The sequence below is a fragment of the Mauremys reevesii genome, linkage group 1, assembly GCF_016161935.1.
Source record: "Mauremys reevesii isolate NIE-2019 linkage group 1, ASM1616193v1, whole genome shotgun sequence".
Taxonomy (NCBI): domain Eukaryota; kingdom Metazoa; phylum Chordata; order Testudines; family Geoemydidae; genus Mauremys; species Mauremys reevesii.
The window spans coordinates 52633257-52652756 of record NC_052623.1 but is presented as its reverse complement, the minus strand read 5'-3'; the positions used below and the strand labels follow the sequence as shown (position 1 = coordinate 52652756).

The 19500-nt window shown below is 44.7% G+C and overlaps 1 protein-coding gene across 4 annotated transcripts in view; it reads right to left on the bottom strand.

The window, feature by feature from the left end:
• FRY (FRY microtubule binding protein) overlaps positions 1 to 19500 on the bottom strand; it is a 385515-nt gene that overhangs the window by 239940 nt on the left and 126075 nt on the right. The window contains exon 1 of one of the 4 annotated variants that reach the window (XM_039535019.1): positions 2373 to 2619. The exons of the other annotated variants lie outside the window; for them this stretch is intronic. Coding sequence (XP_039390953.1) covers positions 2373 to 2433 — 61 coding nt within the window. The 5' untranslated portion in view covers positions 2434 to 2619. Of the gene's footprint in view, positions 1 to 2372; positions 2620 to 19500 lie in introns of those variants that run through there. 4 annotated transcript variants of the gene reach the window in all.

Below are 19500 nucleotides of genomic sequence, written 5' to 3'. Positions count from 1 at the left end.
CTAACTGCCAGGTTCACATATTCAATCTCAGGACTGAAAGGCAACATCACCACCATTAAGAAGATTTGACAACTCAGATTCTATCCTAATTTATACCTATGCAACTAGTGTATGCAATTTCTGCCTTTTGTTGCATCTGTGTGGCATACTGTGTCAAATATTTGCATAGTAAAAGAGTAAAAAAATGTGACCCAGCAATTGGAACTTCATTGGCAACTCTGCTGCTGATCTGTGAGCCAGAATGGAACCCATAGTGTTGGCTCTGTAATGCTGATCTTAGTAAAATAAATGAGAACTTACATTTGTCACTACAGTCAACAGACAGTACTGTTTACACAAGGGAGTGGATCTGCACAGTTACTTTTCACTGTAGAAACATACTTTAAGAATATATTGTAGGGACAAGTTTTGCACTTGCAGAAGGACAGACAAAATGGAGCAAAAACTTTTTACTACTAATTACTATAGTCAAAATGTTCAAAGCTGGTTGTCTGTTAGCATCTTAAAAATATATTTAGGTTCCTAAATTAAGGATGCCTGATTTTCATAAGTGCTGAATAAATGCAAACATCCAGTTTTAAAAATTTTGTCTTCTGATTTGTAAGAAACACTGAAAGATATTTGAACCCTGTACACTATGTAGTAAGTTTTGAAGGATCTATATATGCAAATGAAAAACTGTCTTACATACAAAAAAATAGATTAACAGAATATAAAGGTTGCAAAGCCAAGCATTCAACATTTAGGAAATGCCAGAATTAAGGTTGCCAGTGTAACCTTAATGTGATCCCCTTGCGCTTATGCATGATGATATAGTTATTAATTACATGACCACATACTATCCTACTAAGATACTATGATGACAGCATCATAGAAAATCCTATGAGAAATTAATTCTGTAGTAGGTACAGGATTTGAGTGGTATACAGTAAATAATGCAAAGGGAAACACAATAAATGACAAGGATAAAACAAAATGTTTAATTAGCATTGAGTGAGCACCCTCCATCCTATGCACGCCATAGGGTATAGTCCTGTGGAAAAAATAGTATGTGATCACATAATTTTAGAAAAAAGAACAGGAGTACTTGTGGCACCTTAAAGACTAACAAATTTATTTTAGCATGAGATTGTATTAAAATGCATGAACACCAGGGGGTTGATTGTAGGTTGCATGGGCAACCTTAATTTTGACATTTCCTAACTTTTGAACGCTAACTTTGCAAACTTAATGTTTAACATAGGTCTTTTTGGTTTTTAGTTTTCACACACAGATGCACGCATGCACACACACACAAAACACCTGACCCTGAAAATCTGTGCATGATATCACCCTTATCAGATCATCCCAAAAATATCTCCAACATTTCAAGTGCAATTCTAGTCTAATTTTGCTAGAGAATCACCCCCATTAAGCAACTAGTTTTGCTTGGTATCTTGAGTTATTGCTTAAATTCTATCATACCTGCAACCAATGGTATCCAGAAATATTAATCCTTCCCTACAGAACACTTTCACTTAGACCAGGTTATAACAGCATAGCATTTTCTTTAAATGTGAGAAAGAAATATTATAGACATTGCAATGAAATATCCACATACAGGGGCAGCTCTAGGGATTTTGCCGCCCCAAGCATGGCAGGCAGGCTGCCTCCGGCGGTTTGCCTGCGGAGGGTCCGCTGGTTCCACGGCTTCGGCGGACCTCCCGCAGTGCACGCCTGCGAGAGGTCCACTGAAGCTGCGGGACCAGCGGACCCTCCGCAGGCAAGCCGCCGAGGGCAGCCTGCCTGCCGCCCTTGCGGCGCTGGCAGAGCGCCCCCCACGGCTTGCCGCCCCAAGCACGCGCTTGGCAGGCTGGGGCCTGGAGCTGCCCCTGTCCACATATCCTTCTGACCCTATGCCATTACTGAAAACTGGATAACTGCATTAAAATGTATGGTATATCACTGCTAATTCTTTTCATGTTGTAAATAATTTGCTTTTCTGATGTGATAAACAATTACTATAGTAAGAGTTCTAAGAAAGCACAGTAGTTTTAATACATAAATATGCAGTAAGCTGATGAAAAGTGAGGAGTACAAAACTAAATTATGCCATTTTCTCTGTACTTCTTGTACATTATATTACAGAAACTTTTCTTCAAACTCAAGGATCAAGCAAAACAACAGAAAAATCAATCTAGTATGTGCAAGTTAAAAACTTGCAACATAGCAGGTACAATTTTAGCAAAACACTGTTAGTGACTTCTCATTATCTTTAACAGGAAAAAGAATACATTATTTTATTTAACTTAAGAGAGCCAGATTTTGAATCTAACACCATGCAGGCTAATGAGACACACTAAAACACAAAGTCTCAATGTTTTTATACCTACCAAGCTCCTTTATAAAACTGATCACACTGAATCTTCTCCAACAGGCTACTGTAATATCCATGAGCCTGAAAATAACTGAGAAGTTCCAATTCTCAAAACTGTTTTCTTACTAAAACTGAGAAAAAATTACTTGTTTCATGATCCTGTTTCACACTTTCACTATATGTCTTTCTTCAACATCAAGGCAAGCATTTCATTTAGGTTTTTTGTTGTTGGTTTTTTTTTTTTTTAAATAGGCAAGTGCTGAAGTTAGAGCAGGCCTCCCGATCCGATCAGGCTTTCCATAACCAAAGGGGTAATTTTTAGCTTCAGCATATGATGATGACCTACAACTTGCAGAGTGGCTGCATGTCTATATTTATCCAAAAGTACATACTATACTGACAGATTAGTGAAACTACTTCAAGCACTCCAGGAACATGAGACTGGCTAATGCAGTTCGGCATAAACAAATCATGTATACCAAATATATGTATTAGCACACAGTTCAAGCTGAAGGCATTTAGTAAAGAAATGTTAAGGATACAGATAACAGGATGGGTGATAAAACCTTTGTTTTGTAACTAAGGTCTTTTGGCCACAAGTACAAACAGTTTACATTCCTTGAGACAAAACCAACACAGTATCCTTTTTCCATGTCAGAGCCAGTGAGAAACCACACATCCTTAAAGAAAATTACACAGTGAACATCTACTGGAATAACTCCCAAGGAAATATGTTTGGTTTTAAAACTATAATTATAATATTAAAAAAGACACACAGTATAAACTAAATTGTTAAGAACTTAATTTATAAGGTCAAGTACATAGCAGCAAGGTTGGCAAAAGGAAGCTTTTATGCTCTTTGAAGAAAAACCCTTCCAGATCAGTGACAGACTGTCAGGCAAGGAAAATAAAATTCAAGGCTTAAAAACAAACTAAAAATGTAGTAGACTGATCTTATTTTAGCCACAGGAACTGGTCAGGGACAATAAGTTTGTACAGACACACAACTAAGATTTTTATACATTTTTGTTAATGTAAATACTGTATTACTTTGCATCATTAATTTACATCATTTTCAGGAATAAAAAAGGCCTTATCAATGCAGATCTAAAATTAACAATGACATGTGATACACTTAACTAACCATTTAAATAATGTATCTATCATATGAAGAAAACATACCTAAAGCACTATTTAAAAATCCACATGATGTTATATTGACCAAGACTGCTGAAGTTGAGTCTTAGGCCTGGTCTACACTAGGACTTTAATTCGAATTTATCAGCGGCTTGGTGTGGATGCTCACAGTTCACCACTCTGTTGACGCTCTGGACAGCATTCCGAGCTTGGATTCTCTGGCCAGCCACACAGGAAATGACCAAATTTGAATTCATTTTCCTGTCTGGGCGGTTTGAATCTGACGTTCTGGTTGCATTTATATAAAAATAGAAATACTATATAAACATTTTTAAATATGAAACTAAACAAACAGCAGGTCTACACAACAGCAATGGAGCAATAGTCCTGGGGGGGATATTTCAAAAGCTCTCAGAGAGCAGCTGGAAAAGCCTCAGCAAGAGGTTTCTACGCCTCAGGGTGATGTCGTTGTGGAAGTGCTGCATCTAATTAGTGGAATTAGTGTACTGTTACTATTGTGCATGGTAGACTTTTACTTTGCATAAGAATGACCCTCGCTTAACAGAGTTTTACTTTGCATAAGAATGACCTCGCTTAAACAGTTTTACTTTGCAGGCCTCAGAGGAAAAGCATACACATCTTTTCTGCTTTGCACATTGCCTCCAGCAGGAGAGCACACTAAGCACTATCTGATAAGCAGTCTGTACTGTAAGGCTTACCAGGACTTGTGCAAGAGAGATGCGAAGACTTTCTGTTGTTCTGGGGGATGTAAATGTCACTGCATAGCCCACCAGTGCCATGCTACAGACTGGGCTGCAGGGTCAACTGCACACACACACTGCAGTCACTAGGCACCAGGGACAGTCTGTGCAGGGTCCTGGTGCCTGACATCCCGAATGTAAAGGCAGGCTTCCATCAGTGCACACCTTAACCAGCACAGAATGCTTCCATGTTTCAACGAAGAAACAGAAATGCAAAGTCAACGAAAGATTTATTATTAATTACTAAAACATGTCCTTAGTTTTAAAACGTCCTTGGGAGTGGGAAAACTTGGTTTATGATCAGGCTCTCTTAAAATCAAGTGGACAGTCACAGGTTACCCTGCTCTGCAAACTCGCTTTCAAAGCCTCCTGATGCATATCGCTTCCCTGGGATATTCTCTCAGCATATGTCTGGCTGATCATAAACAGCAGCCAGGCGATTTGCCTCAACCTCTTGCTCTCACAGAGATTGTGGAGCACACAGCAAGCAGCAATAACTACGGGATATTCTTTTCGCTGATGTCCGGCGAGTCAGTAAGGTCCGCCATCTCCCCTGAGGCGTCCCCAGCACTCCACCACCATTCTGCACTTGCTCAGCCGTAGTTGAAGAGTTCCTTTTCAGTGTCCAAGGCGCCTGTATAGGGCTTCATGAGCAGGGCATTTAGCGGGTAGGGGGGTCCCCCGGATCACTGTAGGCATCTGCACATCCCCAACCGTTATTTTGTGGTCCGGGAAGAAAGTGCCTGCCTGGCTAAACAGACCAGAGTTCCTGAACACACCGTTGATGTTGGTAAAACGTCCCCTGGTCCACCACAGCTTGCAGCACCATTGAAAAGTAGCCCTTTCGGTTAATGTACTCGCTGGCCTGGTGGGCTGGTGCCAGGATAGGGATGTGAGTCCCATCTATAGCCCCACCGCAGTTTGGGATCCCATCCGAAGCCATCTATGATGACCTGGACATTTCCGACAGTCACTACCTTTGAGAGCAGTTGCCAAAGTGGTTTGACCGGTAGCTGTCTGGCGTGGCAAGTTTGGCTGCTCGCATCCTTGTGTCCTGGCGCTTCAGCAGGGGGGACAGCAAGTCACACAGTTCAAAGAAGTGTGTGTGTCCTCCCCTCCTGAAGTTTCAGCCACTCTGTGTCATCCCAGACCTCTTTCAAGGAAGAGAGGGAGGACTGGACATGGGGCTCCATAGTCCATCAAAATCTCTCCTGGTTCAGCCACAGGAATCACTAGAGAATGTGAATTGGTGTTTTCCCCCAGAACCACCGAGCACGCTCTCTCCCTACTATCCCAGATCCTTTTTGGCCTCAGACTGAGATGGACTCAGTGTTAAAATCTGATCCACAGCACAGTAGTACGTTAGACAAAATGTTGTACAATGGTTGTAGCAGAGGACAGGACATCAGGAGTTCCTAGTTCTTCTCCAGCCACTTAACCTCTCTTTAGATCAGTTTTCCAATTTCAAACCTTTTGTAGTTCATAGAACAGATACATCTTTTTATCATCTCTAGTTGTTTAAACAAAGTGTTATTAACATTTTTCATATACCTTTGTTTTTAATTAAATAGATGAGACTATTTTGGATTAAAATTTGCATCTTAATTCCATTTTTGCTTAGCATAGAAAAAATATTTAAATACTATAATAGTTTGTTCTCTTTGCTGACAAATTCTATTATTGATGTAGGTGGCTCAAATAGAAATTGCTGTTTCAAAATACAGTTAGCATAGTAAAGCATGAAGTGAGTCTCACAGGAAAAATTTCATGAAGTTACGTACACAAATGCAAAAAAAACCCCAAATACTAGCTTTGTTAACTTTTTACAGTCTTTCCTTTCCTATCTTAGGGCTGGTCTACACTATGAGGTTAGGTCGAATTTAGCCGCATTAGGTCGATTTTATAAACAATGCGGCTACACAACCAACCCTGTTCCGTCAACCTAAAGGGCTCTTAAAACCAACTGCTGTACTCGTCCCCGACGAGGGGAGCAGAACTAAAATCGACTTTCTTGGGTCGAATTTGGGGTAGTGCAGATGCAGTGTTGTGCAAGTTTATGGTATTGGCCTCCGGGAGCTATCCCAGAGTGCTCCAAAGTGACCGCTCTGGACAGCACTTTCAACTCCGAATCACTAGGCAGGTAAACAGGAAAAGTCCCATGCTTTACTATGCTAATTGTATTTTGAAACAGTAATTTCTATTTGAGCCACCTACATCAATAATAGAATTTGAATTTCATTTCCTGTTTGGTCAGTGTGGCGAGCTCAGCAACACAGCTGACCATGGAGTCCCAGAATCGCAAACGCGCTCCAGCATGGAGTGAACAGGAGACACTGGAGCTGATTGCTATATGGGAAGAAGAATCTGTGGAGGCAGAACTCCGATCAAAAAGAAGAAATGCTGATATATATGCCAAAATCCCACAGGGCATGGTGGAGAAGGGCTACAACAGAGACACACAGCAGTGCCACGTGAAAGTTAAGGAGCTCAGGCAAGCCTAGTACAAGACAAAGGAGGCAAGCGGTTGCTCTGGATCAGAACCCCATACATGCCACTTCTATGATGAGCTGCATGCCATTTTAGGGGGGGGGATCCTATTCCACTGGGTCCATGGACACCTGCAAGGGGGGAGTCTCACGGAACATGAAGGAGGATTTTGTGGATGAGGAAGAGGAGGAGGAGGAGGAGAATGTGCAGCAGGCGAGCAGAGAATCTGTTCCCCCTGGAAGCCAGGACCTTTTCATCACCCTAGAGCTAAGACCCTCCCAAGGTGGGTTCCCGGACCCTGACGGAGGAGAAGGCACTTCTGGTGAATGAACATTTGTAACTATACTACAGGGGTTAACAGCAATAGTGTTTAATGTTTGATTTGCCCTGAAGAATTGGGATGCATTCGCGGCCAGTACAGCTACTGGAAAAGTCTGTTAACGTGTCTGGGGATGGAGCGGGACATCTTCATGAAGCTCTCCTGGAGGTACTCTGAAAGCCTTTGCAGAAGCTTTCTCGGGAGAGCTGCCTTATTTCTTTCTCCACGGTAGGACACTTTACCACTCCAAGCCAGTAGCAAGTAGTCTGGAATCATTGCAGCACAAAGCATGGCAGCGAATGGTCCTGGGTTTTGGTCACATTCATGCAACATTCAGTCTTCACCTTTTTGTGTCAGCCTCAGGAGAGTGATATCATTCATGGTCACCTGGTTGAAATAGGGGAAGTTTTGTAAGGGAACAGTAATTCCCTCTGTTTGCTGATCACCAACACATTAGACCCCAAGCATGGTTGGCTGTTTGCGCTTGGCTAAAAGGGATCATCCCGGAGAATAGCCATGTGGTGGGGGGAGGGGTGTGCTGCACATGCACCCCAAAACCGCAGCCCCTCCTTCTAAACAGTAAACCCAACTGGCATTGCTTGCTATGGGAAAGGAGGGTGCTGCAGTTTGAAATCATTCCCACATGCTATGAAGGCAGAAGAAGCCAACCTCACATACCCTTTGGCTTACCATGGCTGCCTGGAAACCGAATTCTGTTGTCCAGCCATGTGTGATGTGTCACCATACCGCCAGGCGCTCAATATAAAAGGCAAAAATGCGACCTTGTACCTAAAGCACATGTGCCGTCTGCTGTGAATTGCTTGATTCTCTGTGAAATAGTCTCCCTTTTGTTCTTAAATTTTACTCTCCCTTTTTATCCCCCCTGCAGGTACAAATGTTTCTATGCTCCCCATATCCACCCTGTCCCTGAGGTTATCGCAGATCAGAAGGCAAAAAAAATGCACTTGTGATGACATGTTTTCCGAGCTCATGCTGTCCTCCCGCACTGATACGGCACAGCTGAATGCATGAAGGCATTTGCTGGCAGAGGCCAGGAAAGCATTCAGTGAGCATGATCAGAACACGCAGGAGGAGATGCTGAGGCTATTGGGGGAGCAAATGGACATGATCAGGCACCTGGTGGAGCTGCAGGAAAGGAAACTAAAGCACAGACCCCTGCTGCATCAATTGTATAACCACCTGCCCTCCTCACCAAGTTCCATATCCTCCTCACCCAAATGCCCAAGAATGTGCGGGGAGGGAGGGGCCTCCGGGCACCCAGCCACTCCACTCCAGCGGATGGCCCAAGCAACAGAAGGCTGTCATTCAAACAGCTTTGATTTGTAGCGTGGCTACAATAATCAATGTGGCCTTGTTCTTCCCTCCTCCCCCACCCCACACAGACTACCTTGTCAGTGATCTCATTTTTTTAAAATAAATAAAGAATGCATGGACTCAAAACAATAGGGACTTTATTTCCTTTGCCAGCTGTGGTCGAAGAGGGGAGGGGGATTGGCTTACAGGGAAGTAAATTCAACAACAGGGGCGGTTTTGCATCAAGGGGAAACACACACAACTGTCACACGGTAGCCTGGCCAGTCACAAAACTGTTTTTCAAAGCCTCTCTGATGCGCAGCATGCCTTGCTATGCTCTTCTAATTGCCCTGATGTCCAGCCAGACGATTTGCCTCAACCTCCCACCCCACCATAAACGTCTCCCCCTTACTCTCACAGATATTATGGAGCACACAGCAAGCAGTAATAACAATGGGAATATTGGTTGCACTGAGGTCTAACCTAGTCAGCAAACAGTGCCCACGGGCTTTTAAATGTCCATAGGCACATCTACCACCATTCTTCACTTGCTCAGCCTATAGCTGAACTGCTCCTTACTACTGTCCAGGCTGCCTCTGTACGGCTTCATGAGCCATGGGAGCAGGGGTAGGCTGGGTCCCCAAGGATAACTATAGGCATTTCAACATCCTCAACGATAATATTCTAGTCTGGAAAGAAAGTCCCTTCTTGCAGCTTTTCGAACAGCCTGGAGTTCCTAAAGATGCGAGAGTCATGCACCTTTCCCGACCATACCACGTTGATGTCGGCAAAACGTCCCTTGTGATCCACCAGTGCTTGCAGCACCATTGAGAAGTACCCCTTGTGGTTTATGTACTGGTTGGGAAGGTGGTCCAGTGCCAAGATAGGGATATGAGTTCCATCTATTGCCCCACCACAGTTAGGGAATCCCATTGCAGCAAAGCCATCCACTATGACCTGCACATTTCCCAGAGCTACTACCCTTGTTAGCAGGTCACTGATTGCCTTGGCTACTTGGATCACAGCAGCCCCCACAGTAGATTTGCCCACTCCAAATTGATTCCTGACTGACCAGTAGCAGTCAGGCACTGCTAGCTTCCACAGGGCTATCGCCACTCACTTCTCAACTGTCAGGGCAGGTCTCATCTTGGTATTCCTGTGCTTCAGGGCAGGAGAAAACAACTCACAAAGTTCCAGGAAAGTGGCCTTACACATGCGAAAGTTCTGCAGCCACTGGGAATCATCCCATACTGGCAACCACCAGTCCATGCTTGTTTGCTGGGCCCAGAATCAGCATTCCACTATATCAACCTGCCCCACTGCCGCCATGATGTCCCAATTGCCACATCCCATGCTTTCAGGAACATCTGTGTCCACGTCCTCACAGTCGTCCTCATGCTGGCGGCTCCTAGCCAGGTTCTGCACATACTGCAGGATAATGCGTGAGGTGTTTACAATGCTCACAACAGCGGCACCGAGCTGAGTGGGCTCCATGCTTGCCATGCTATGGCGTCTGTACGGGTAACCCAGGAAAAAAGGCGTGAAACGATTGTTTGCCATTGCTTTCAAGGAGGGAGGGAGGGGAGACTGATGACATGTACCCAAAACCACCCGCGAAAATGTTTTTGCCCCATCAGGCATTGGGAGCTTAATCCAGAATTCCAATGGGGAGTGGGGACTGTGGGATAGCTACCCACAGATCACCACTCCGTGAGTCGATGCTAGCGACGGTATTGAGGACCCACTCCACCGACTTAATGCACTTAGTGGGGACATATACAATCGACTGTATAAAATCGACTTCTAAAAATCGACTTAATTTCTCTCCTCCTCTTCTGTCATTTTCAACTGATGAGTCCTCACTTATAGAAGAAATTCTTTTTACTAGACTCTAGGTACGTGACCTTGCACTTTGTACTATTAAAATTCATCCAAATTCTGTTTAGCCGTTTTTCAAAGTCATCTAATTCTTCCTGTTTAATATTCCATTCCTCATCTGTACTGTACCCAACTTTGTACCTTCGGCAAATTTCATTAGCACACTCCTAATGACTTAGTGCCAAGGTCATTAATAAAAATATTAAATAAGGTAAATTCCATGACCAGTCCTTGAGGAACTCCACTAGCAACATCCCTACAGCCTGATAGTTCATCTTTTAGCATGACTAATTGTCTTCTCCCCATTAGCCAGTTCCTTACCTACCTTACAATTCTTGTACTAATCCCCATCATCTCTAATTTAATTAATAACTTCCCATGCTTTTTAGAAGTCCAAGTATATTAGAATTAGATCTACTGCATTTCCCTTATCTAAAAAATCTCTTCTCAAAGAAAGATATCTGGTGGACAGGCATGATCTACCTTTGAGAAACATATATTTCATTACATCCCCTTTTCTGATTACCTCCATGAATTTAATTATTTTTTCCTTCAACATTTGATCTAAAGCCTTGTATATTACTTTGGACAGATGAATGGGTCTATAATTGCTCAGATCACTTTTGTTATATGGAACAAAAAACTAGGTTGTATGTGGATGATGCTATCACTCTAATCCACAAAGGCTGATACCAAATTACTAGAACTCACTGAAAAGTCTTGGCACTTGTCTGGATATCAGATTAACTAGAACAAATCTGAGGAGTTAGGATTAACTAAATACATGTACTGGGCTTTGCTTAGTCTGTGGGATTTCCAATGGAAGCGGATAGCATTCAAATATCTAGGAATTCACCATTATACAAGACACTGGTGAGACCTCACCTGGAATACTGTGGGCAGTTCTGGTCTCCCATGTTTAAGAAGGATGAATTCAAACTGGAGCAGGTACAGAGAAGGGCTACTAGGATGATCCGAGGAATGGAAAACCTGTCATATGAAAGGAGACTCAAAGAGCTTGGCTTGTTTAGCCTAACCAAAAGAAGGCTGAGGGGAAATATGACTGCTCTCTATAAATATATCAGAGGAATAAATACCAGGGAGGGAGAGGAATTATTTAAGCTCAGTAACAATGTGGACACAAAAACAAATGGATATAAACTGGCTATCAGGAAGTTTAGACTTGAAATTAGATGAAGGTTTCTAACCATCAGAGGAGTGAAGTTCTGGAACAGCCTTCCAAGGGGAGCAGTGGGGGCAAAAGACATATCTGGCTTCAAGACTAAGCTTGATAAGTTTATGGAGGGGATGGTATAATGGGATAGCCTAATTTTGGCAATTAATTCGTCTTTGACTACTAGCAGTAAATATGCCCAACGGCTTGTGATGGGATGTTAGATGGGGTGGGATCTGAGTTACTACAGATAATTCTTTCCTGGGTGCCTTGCTGGTGAGTCTTGCCCACATGCTCAGGGTTTAGCTGATCACCATATTTGGGGTCGGGAAGGAATTTTCCTCCAGGGCAGATTGGAAGAAGCCCTGGGGGGGTTTCGCCTTCCTCTGCAGCGTGGGGCATGGGTCACTTGCTGGAAGGTTCTCTGCACCTTGAAGTCTTTAAACCATGATTTGAGGACTTGGATGGCTCAGACACAGGTTTGATACACGAATGGGTGGGTGAGATTCTGTGGCCTGCATTGTGCAGGAGGTCAGACTAGATGATCATAATGGTCCCTTCTGACCTTAAAGTCTATGATTCTATTAATTCTAATCCCTTGAGATTTAAAGCAAATACTTACAATCAGTTTAGACCCAATTATTATATAAATTACTAACAACCTGGGTAAATGGGCAGCTATCCTTCTCAGCCTCTTGACAAAAATAAACCTGATAAAAATAGCAAAGAGTCTTGTGGCACCTTATAGACTAACAGACGTTTTGGAGCATGAGCTTTCGTGGGTGAATACCCACTTCGTCGGATGCATGAGCTTCGTCGAAAGCTCATGCTCCAAAACGTCTGTTAGTCTATAAGGTGCCACAAGACTCTTTGCTGCTTTTACAGGTCCAGACTAACACGGCTATCCCTCTGATACTTGACACCATGCAAGGCAGTGCATTTAGCCGTATGGAGTGGAAATCCATCAACCTCATGAAGAAACTTGGACAAATACAGACAGATATCATCTTCCTTTCCAAATGCAAACGGATGGACAACATACCAAATGGACTAAAGGTAAAAAATCCACTGCTATCTACATACTACACAGACCACAGTGAGAGACTATGCCATACTCTATCAAAGAAACTGAGGAACCACCTGATCAGCATACTATACAGCAAACAGGAAAACATCAAAAAAGAGCTCTCCAACCTGGAGACTCTCATAAATAACCCAACTTCCATACAAATGGACTTCACTAAAATAAGACAGGAGATCTACATTACTCACATCACCTCTCTACAAAGGAAAAAAGACTGTAAGCTGTCTAAACTCCTACCTGCCACATGGGGCCACAACCATAGTACCCCTAACCCACCCAGCAATATCGTCAATCTATCCAACCACACACTCAGCCCAGAACATAAGAACATAATAACATAAGAAAGGCCGTACCAGGTCAGACCAAAGGTCCATCTAGCCCAGTATCTGTCTACCGACAGTGGCCAATGCCAGGTGCCCCTGAGGGAGTGAACCTAACAGGCAATGATCAAGTGATCTCTCTCCTGCCATCCATCTCCATCCTCTGACAAATAGAGGCTAGGGACACCATTCTTACCCATCCTGGCTAATAGCCATTTATGGACTTAGCCACCATGAATTTATCCAGTCCCCTTTTAAACATTGTTACAGTCCTAGCCTTCACAACCTCAACCAGAAGAAAAGTCTGTCCTATCTCGGGGACTCTCTTTCTGCCCTGCCACCCCCACTAACATGATATAGTTCTGCGGCGATCTGGAAGCCTACTTTTGCCGTCTCCGACTCAAAGAATACTTTCAGGATAACACTGAACAGCCCACTGATACACAGTTACCCTCCGACCAACAGCACAAGAAGAAGAACTCCACATGGACTCCTCCTGAGGGTCGAAATGACAGTCTGGACCTATACATAGAATGCTTCCGCCGACGTGCACAGGCAGAAATTGTGGAAAAACAACATCGCTTGCCTCATAACCTAAGTTGTGCAGAACGCAATGCCATCCACAGCCTCAGAAACCACCCTGACATTATAATCAAAGAGGCTGATAAAGGAGGTGCTGTTGTCATCATGAACAGGTCTGACTACCAAAAGGAGGCCGCCAGACAACTCTCCAATACCAAATTCTACGGGCCACTTCCCTCAGATCCCACTGAGGAATACACTAAGAAACTGCACCATCTACTCAGGACACTCCCTACATTAACACCGGAACAAATCAACATACCCTTAGAGCCCCGACCAGGGTTATTCTATCTACTACCCAAGATCCACAAACCCAGAAATCCTGGACGCCCCATCATCTCGGGCATTGGCACTCTCACTGAAGGACTGTCTGGATATGTGGACTCTCTACTTAGACCCTATGCCACCAGCACTCCCAGCTATCTCCGTGACACCACTGATTTCCTGAGGAAACTACAATGCATTGGTGACCTTCCAGAAAACACCATCCTAGCCACCATGGATGTAGAGGCTCTCTACACAAACATCCCACACACTGATGGAATACAAGCTGTCAGGAACAGTATCCCTGATGATGCCACAGCACAACTGGTTGCTGAGCTCTGTGCCTTTATCCTCACACACAACTATTTCAAATTTGATGACAATATATATCTCCAGATCCGTGGCACCGCTATGGGCACCCACATGGCCCCACAATATGCCAACATTTTTATGGCTGACCTGGAACAACGCTTCCTCAGCTCTCATCCACTCATGCCCCTTCTCTACCTACGCTACATTGATGACATCTTCATCATCTGGACCCATGGGAAGGAGACTCTGGAAAAATTCCACCACGATTTCAACAGCTTCCACCCCACCATCAACCTCAGCCTGGACCAATCTACACGGGTGGTCCACTTCCTAGACACCACGGTGCAAATAAGTGATGGTCACATTAACACCATCCTACACCAAAAACCTACTGGCCGCTATGCCTACCTTCATGCCTCCAGCTTCCATCCCGGGCACACCACACGATCCGTTGTCTACAGCCAAGCACTGAGGTACAACCGTATCTGCTCTAACCCCTCAGACAGAGACCAACACCTACAAAATCTCCATCAAGCATTCTCAAAACTACAATACCCACAAGAGGAAATAAGGAAACAGATCAACAGAGCCAGACGTGTACCCAGAAGCCTCCTACTGCAAGACAAACCCAAGAAAGAAACCAACAAGACTCCACTGGCCATCACACACAGTCCCCAGCTAAAACCCCTCCAACGCATCATCAGGGATCTACAACCCATCCTGGACAATGATCCCACACTTTCACAGACCTTGGGTGGCAGGCCAGTCCTCGCCCACAGACAACCGGCCAACCTGAAGCATATTCTCACCAGTAACTGCACACTGCACCATAGTAACTCTAACTCAGGAACCAATCCATGCAACAAACCTCGATGCCAACTCTGCCCACATATCTACACCAGCGACACCATCACAGGACCTAACCAGATCAGCCACACCATCACCGGTTCATTCACCTGCACGTCCACCAATGTAATATACGCCATCATATGCCAGCAATGCCCCACTGCTATGTACATCAGCCAAACTGGACAGTCTCTAAGGAAAAGGATAAATAGACACAAATCAGATATTAGGAATGGCAATATACAAAAACCTGTAGGAGAACACTTCAACCTCCTTGGCCACACAATAGCAGATCTTAAGGTGGCCATGCTGCAGCAAAAAAACTTCAGGACCAGACTTCAGAGAGAAACTGCTGAGCTTCAGTTCATCTGCAAATTTGACACCATCAGCTCAGGATTAAACAAAGACTGTCAATGGCTTGCCAACTACAAAACCAGTTTCTCCTCTCTTGGTTTTCACACCTCAGCTGCTAGAAGAGGGCCTCATCCTCCCTGATTGAACTAACCTCGTTATCTCTAGCCTGCTTCTTGCTTGCTTCTTACCTGCCCCTGGAAATTTCCACTACATGCATCCGACGAAGTGGGTATTCACCCACGAAAACTCATGCTCCAAAACGTCTGTTAGTCTATAAGGTGCCACAAGACTCTTTGCTGCTTTTACAGATCCAGACTAACATGGCTACCCCTCTGATACCTGATAAAAATAAACACACTACTCAGATTAACATATATGTTCAGGGCTACTCCCACTCCAAATATCCTAATACTATTTTCAGAAAAATCAATTATATTCTTTTTTTTTGGAAGGGAGGGTGCGGGAGGGAGGGAGGGGGAAGAATCATGTCCTTTAAGAGACTTCAGCTACCAGTCGATCTAGGCAGGCTTAGAATCACATAGCTGATGCAATATCATAATGTCTTTATAATAAGCCAGACCATGAAATGGACATATACTATCACAAATCAAACATCTATGTGGGTGAATATTAAGAAGGAGCTGTCCTTCTCTTTGCTATTATGGCTATATTGAGCTCTACAAACTGTAGATATCAAAACTATCTAATTCCCACCACCTGTACGGCCTGTCAAATAAGGGCCAAGTTAGCATGCCAACACAAATTTCACCCTTCATTTGGGAATCCCATTTTAAAAATTGGGGGAAAGATGATAATGTGGAAAAACCGGATGGAATTTAGCATACTATACATATCTCCCTCCCAACTAATAAGTGAGGACCTAATCACATTGTTTACTTCTCTCCAACTACAATACAACCTATAAGGTACGGCAATGTAATGAGGCAGAATGACCTCATTCTGGCACAGAGGGCTCCTGTTGGGTTCGGCTAACCCTGCTCCTTCCCCTTCAAAGGAAGTGCAGTGGCAGGGCCGGCAGTATCAGATCAGAGCCCTGAAGCTTAGTTGGAACCAGACCACGGAAAGAGCCCAATGTCCTTCCCAACAAGAAATTGCCAGCGGAGATCACGACCATCTGTGGCAGGTGACGACTGCCCTGAGCCAGCCTGGAGAGAAGGCCAGAAACTATCCCAAGAGATGGAGAGACCCAGAGAGGCAATGGAGAGTGAGCTGCTCGGCACAGAGATGAGGAACCATGCCCCAGCAGCCGTAGAGCAGCCCCACCAGACAATAGTAGGAAGTAGCCCAAGGAAACGAGGCACTGACTTGGCTCTATTGCTGGGAGGCAAGGCAGCAACCCCATGCTTCCCTGCCAACCCTGTGACAGGATCAGCCATTCACTTCAAGGGTCCTGGGCTGAGACCCAGTGAAGCAGGGTGGACATGGGTCCCCCCACCTCTGGCCCCGCACTTGGTTCTGGATAAGCCACAGACTGCTTGCTTGCTTAGCCCCTACCCAGAAAGCCTGAGACATTGACTGCTTATTTGCTTAGCCCTCAGGAAGGAGGCCTAAGTCACAGGCTGCTTGAGTATTCAACCCTTAGGCCAGAAGGCCTGATCTACTGACTGTCTGCTCTGCCCCTCATCCAGGAGGCCTGAGCTAACACTTTCTTAGTGGCTTGGTTGCGAGCCAGGTTGCCTGACAGACCAACCCGACATGAGCACTGATTTCCTGCTGCCACCAAAGGGGGCGCTCCTGGCTCTGAGACATAGGAACCTTACAGGCAACATATTCAAATCTGTCTCCTGCTCACCTCAGAATTTGTCTGGAAGCAACTGCACTGTCCAAAGTGCCTAAACTCAAATTTTGTAGAATTATATCATTCCTCCAGACTGGCAGCTACACTATACAACCTGCCAAAATATTAATACTGATGTAATGAGGCTAAAATGGAACAAAGAACTGGCAATAAATAGCTCAACTCCACAGTGCAGAGCGTGGGCTCTGGGAAGGATTTGGGTGCAGGAGGGGGCTCAGGGCAGCAGGTTGGGGCATGGGAGCAAGTGCGGGGGGTGCCTGATCCAGGGGGCGCTCACCTCGGGCAGCTCCCCACAAACGGCAACCTTTTCTGGCTGTTTCTAGGCGGAGGCGCGGCAGGTGGCTCTGTGCACTGCCCCTGCCCCTTCCCCCCCCCCATTGACTCTGCATCTCCCATTGGCCAGGAACCACGGCCAATGGGAGCTGTGGGGGTGGCACCTGCGGCCGGAGGCAGCACACAGAGCTGTCTGCCGTGCCTCCGCCTATGAACAGCCGGGACAGGTTGCCACTTGCGGGAAGCCACCCAAGGTGAGCGCCCCCTGGATCCGGCACCCCACACCTCCTGCTTCACACCAATCCCCCTCCCTCACCCATACTCCCTCCCAGAGCCTGTGCTGCACACCACCTCTCATGCCCCAACCCCCTGCCAGCCCCACGCCAAGTGGACTATAAACCGGACTTTCAATGAAGATCAGAAATGCTAGTTTATAGAGCTTTCCGGTTGGTGAAGTGCCAGATAAAACAGATGTTACTGAATCTTGTTTTTTTCCTCATTTCTGGTGTTTATTACTTTTGCATTTGTTCTGTGTGTTGGCACCTAGGATTTATATGGTTTGTTATAAGAAAAATTGAAAAAGTTTAATAAATAATAAATATTTGCACAATATCAGAGTGATCTTTTACTGTTGTTTCTGCATGGGATTGAACTGTTTCATACTTTCATACACATTTAAGACATTTAACTCTATGGCTACATTAGCGCTTTCAGCGCTGCAGCAGCGCTCCCGCCAGCGCGCTTGAGCGCTAAGTGTGTAGTCAAAAGCAGCGCTGGGAGAAAAAACTCCCAGCGCTGTCCGCCTCCCCTGCCCCCTGTGGGGAATAAGCGCTGGCGCGGCCCGCAGCTGGGCGGCTGGGGCTGGACTACACTAGCGCTGCGCCGCAAGCTGCAGCGCTGCAGGTGTGTCACACACACCTGCTGCCAGCGCTGCTGCCAGTGTATAGCTATAGCCTTATTTATATTTAATGGTGGAACTTGGCATACTTAGAACATGACGACATCATTTGGGGGATAACTTCCTCTCACTTATGGAAATACCCACATTGTCTCTGTTAGGAGCTGAACTAAACACAAATACAGCTCAGCTTCTGTGTTTTGGAGAACAATTAAATGTTTCCTCCTTGAATGCTGACCTTGGGTTAACAAGTATGTTTAGGAAATCCTGACAAAACTTTCTATATGTCTTTAAAGGTTTTATTATCTTTGCTGATCTTGCCAATTATTTCAAAAGTAAAAAGGTTTTAATAATCAGGGGGAAAGTCATCACATTTTGTACTTAAATAAGTAAACTGATTTGGATAAATTAAAAACAGACATTGAACATTGGCCTGTTTCCCAAACTGAACCAGAACATCTTTGAGATTCAAATAAAGTTAAAGTTTGTAGTAAAGATTTTCACATTTCCCTACATTTAGTTGTTTTTGTTAAAATACTGAATGAAAAGCTACTCTCTAAATTTCTGATCTGGTTAAAACTAGAGTACTGGCAAGTTCACATATAAAAAAAGGGTTTCCCATACGATTTCTAGCCTGATGTTTTGTTGAATTAGCCTTTCATTTTCGAGAAGAAGAGGTGAAGACACTTTTTTGAATTTTGTGGGTTTAAAACTTGGAAAAGGCCCAGGAAGCTCAAGATTTAAAAAAAGAATGCAAATACAATGCTAAAAAGTAAGAATCTCTGCTTCAAAAAAATGAGGGGCCACCAAACACAAAGGACATGACCTGCATTTTTCCTCCTTACTCCGCTTCTTTTGGGCAAGGTGTACTTTTTTCCCTCCCTAAACATGCAACAATAAAGATGATTAGGGTTTTAGCTGAGATAGAAAACAGAAATATTTTTGTTTATTAAAGATCATATTTTTCACAGGACTAGGAGTGTAAACACTGGTATCCTGGCCATATTCCAATTTAAGTAGTTACCATCTAAGTTCCCTCTAAGCTGCCCAGCTGCGTGGCCGCCTATTAAGCCCTGCGCAGGGGCTTGGACAGGGCCGGCTCCAGGGTTTTTCCTGCCCCAAGCGGCAGGGGAAAAAAAAAAAAAAAGCCATGATCGCGATCGGCGGCAGCTCCGCCGCGCTGCTTCATTCTTCGGCGGCAAGTCCTTCCCTCCGAGAGGGACTGAGGGACCTGCTGCCAAAAAGCTGGACGTGCCGCCCCTTTCCGTTGGCCGCCCCAAGCACCTGCTTGCTGCGCTGGTACTTGGAGCTAGCCCTGCCTC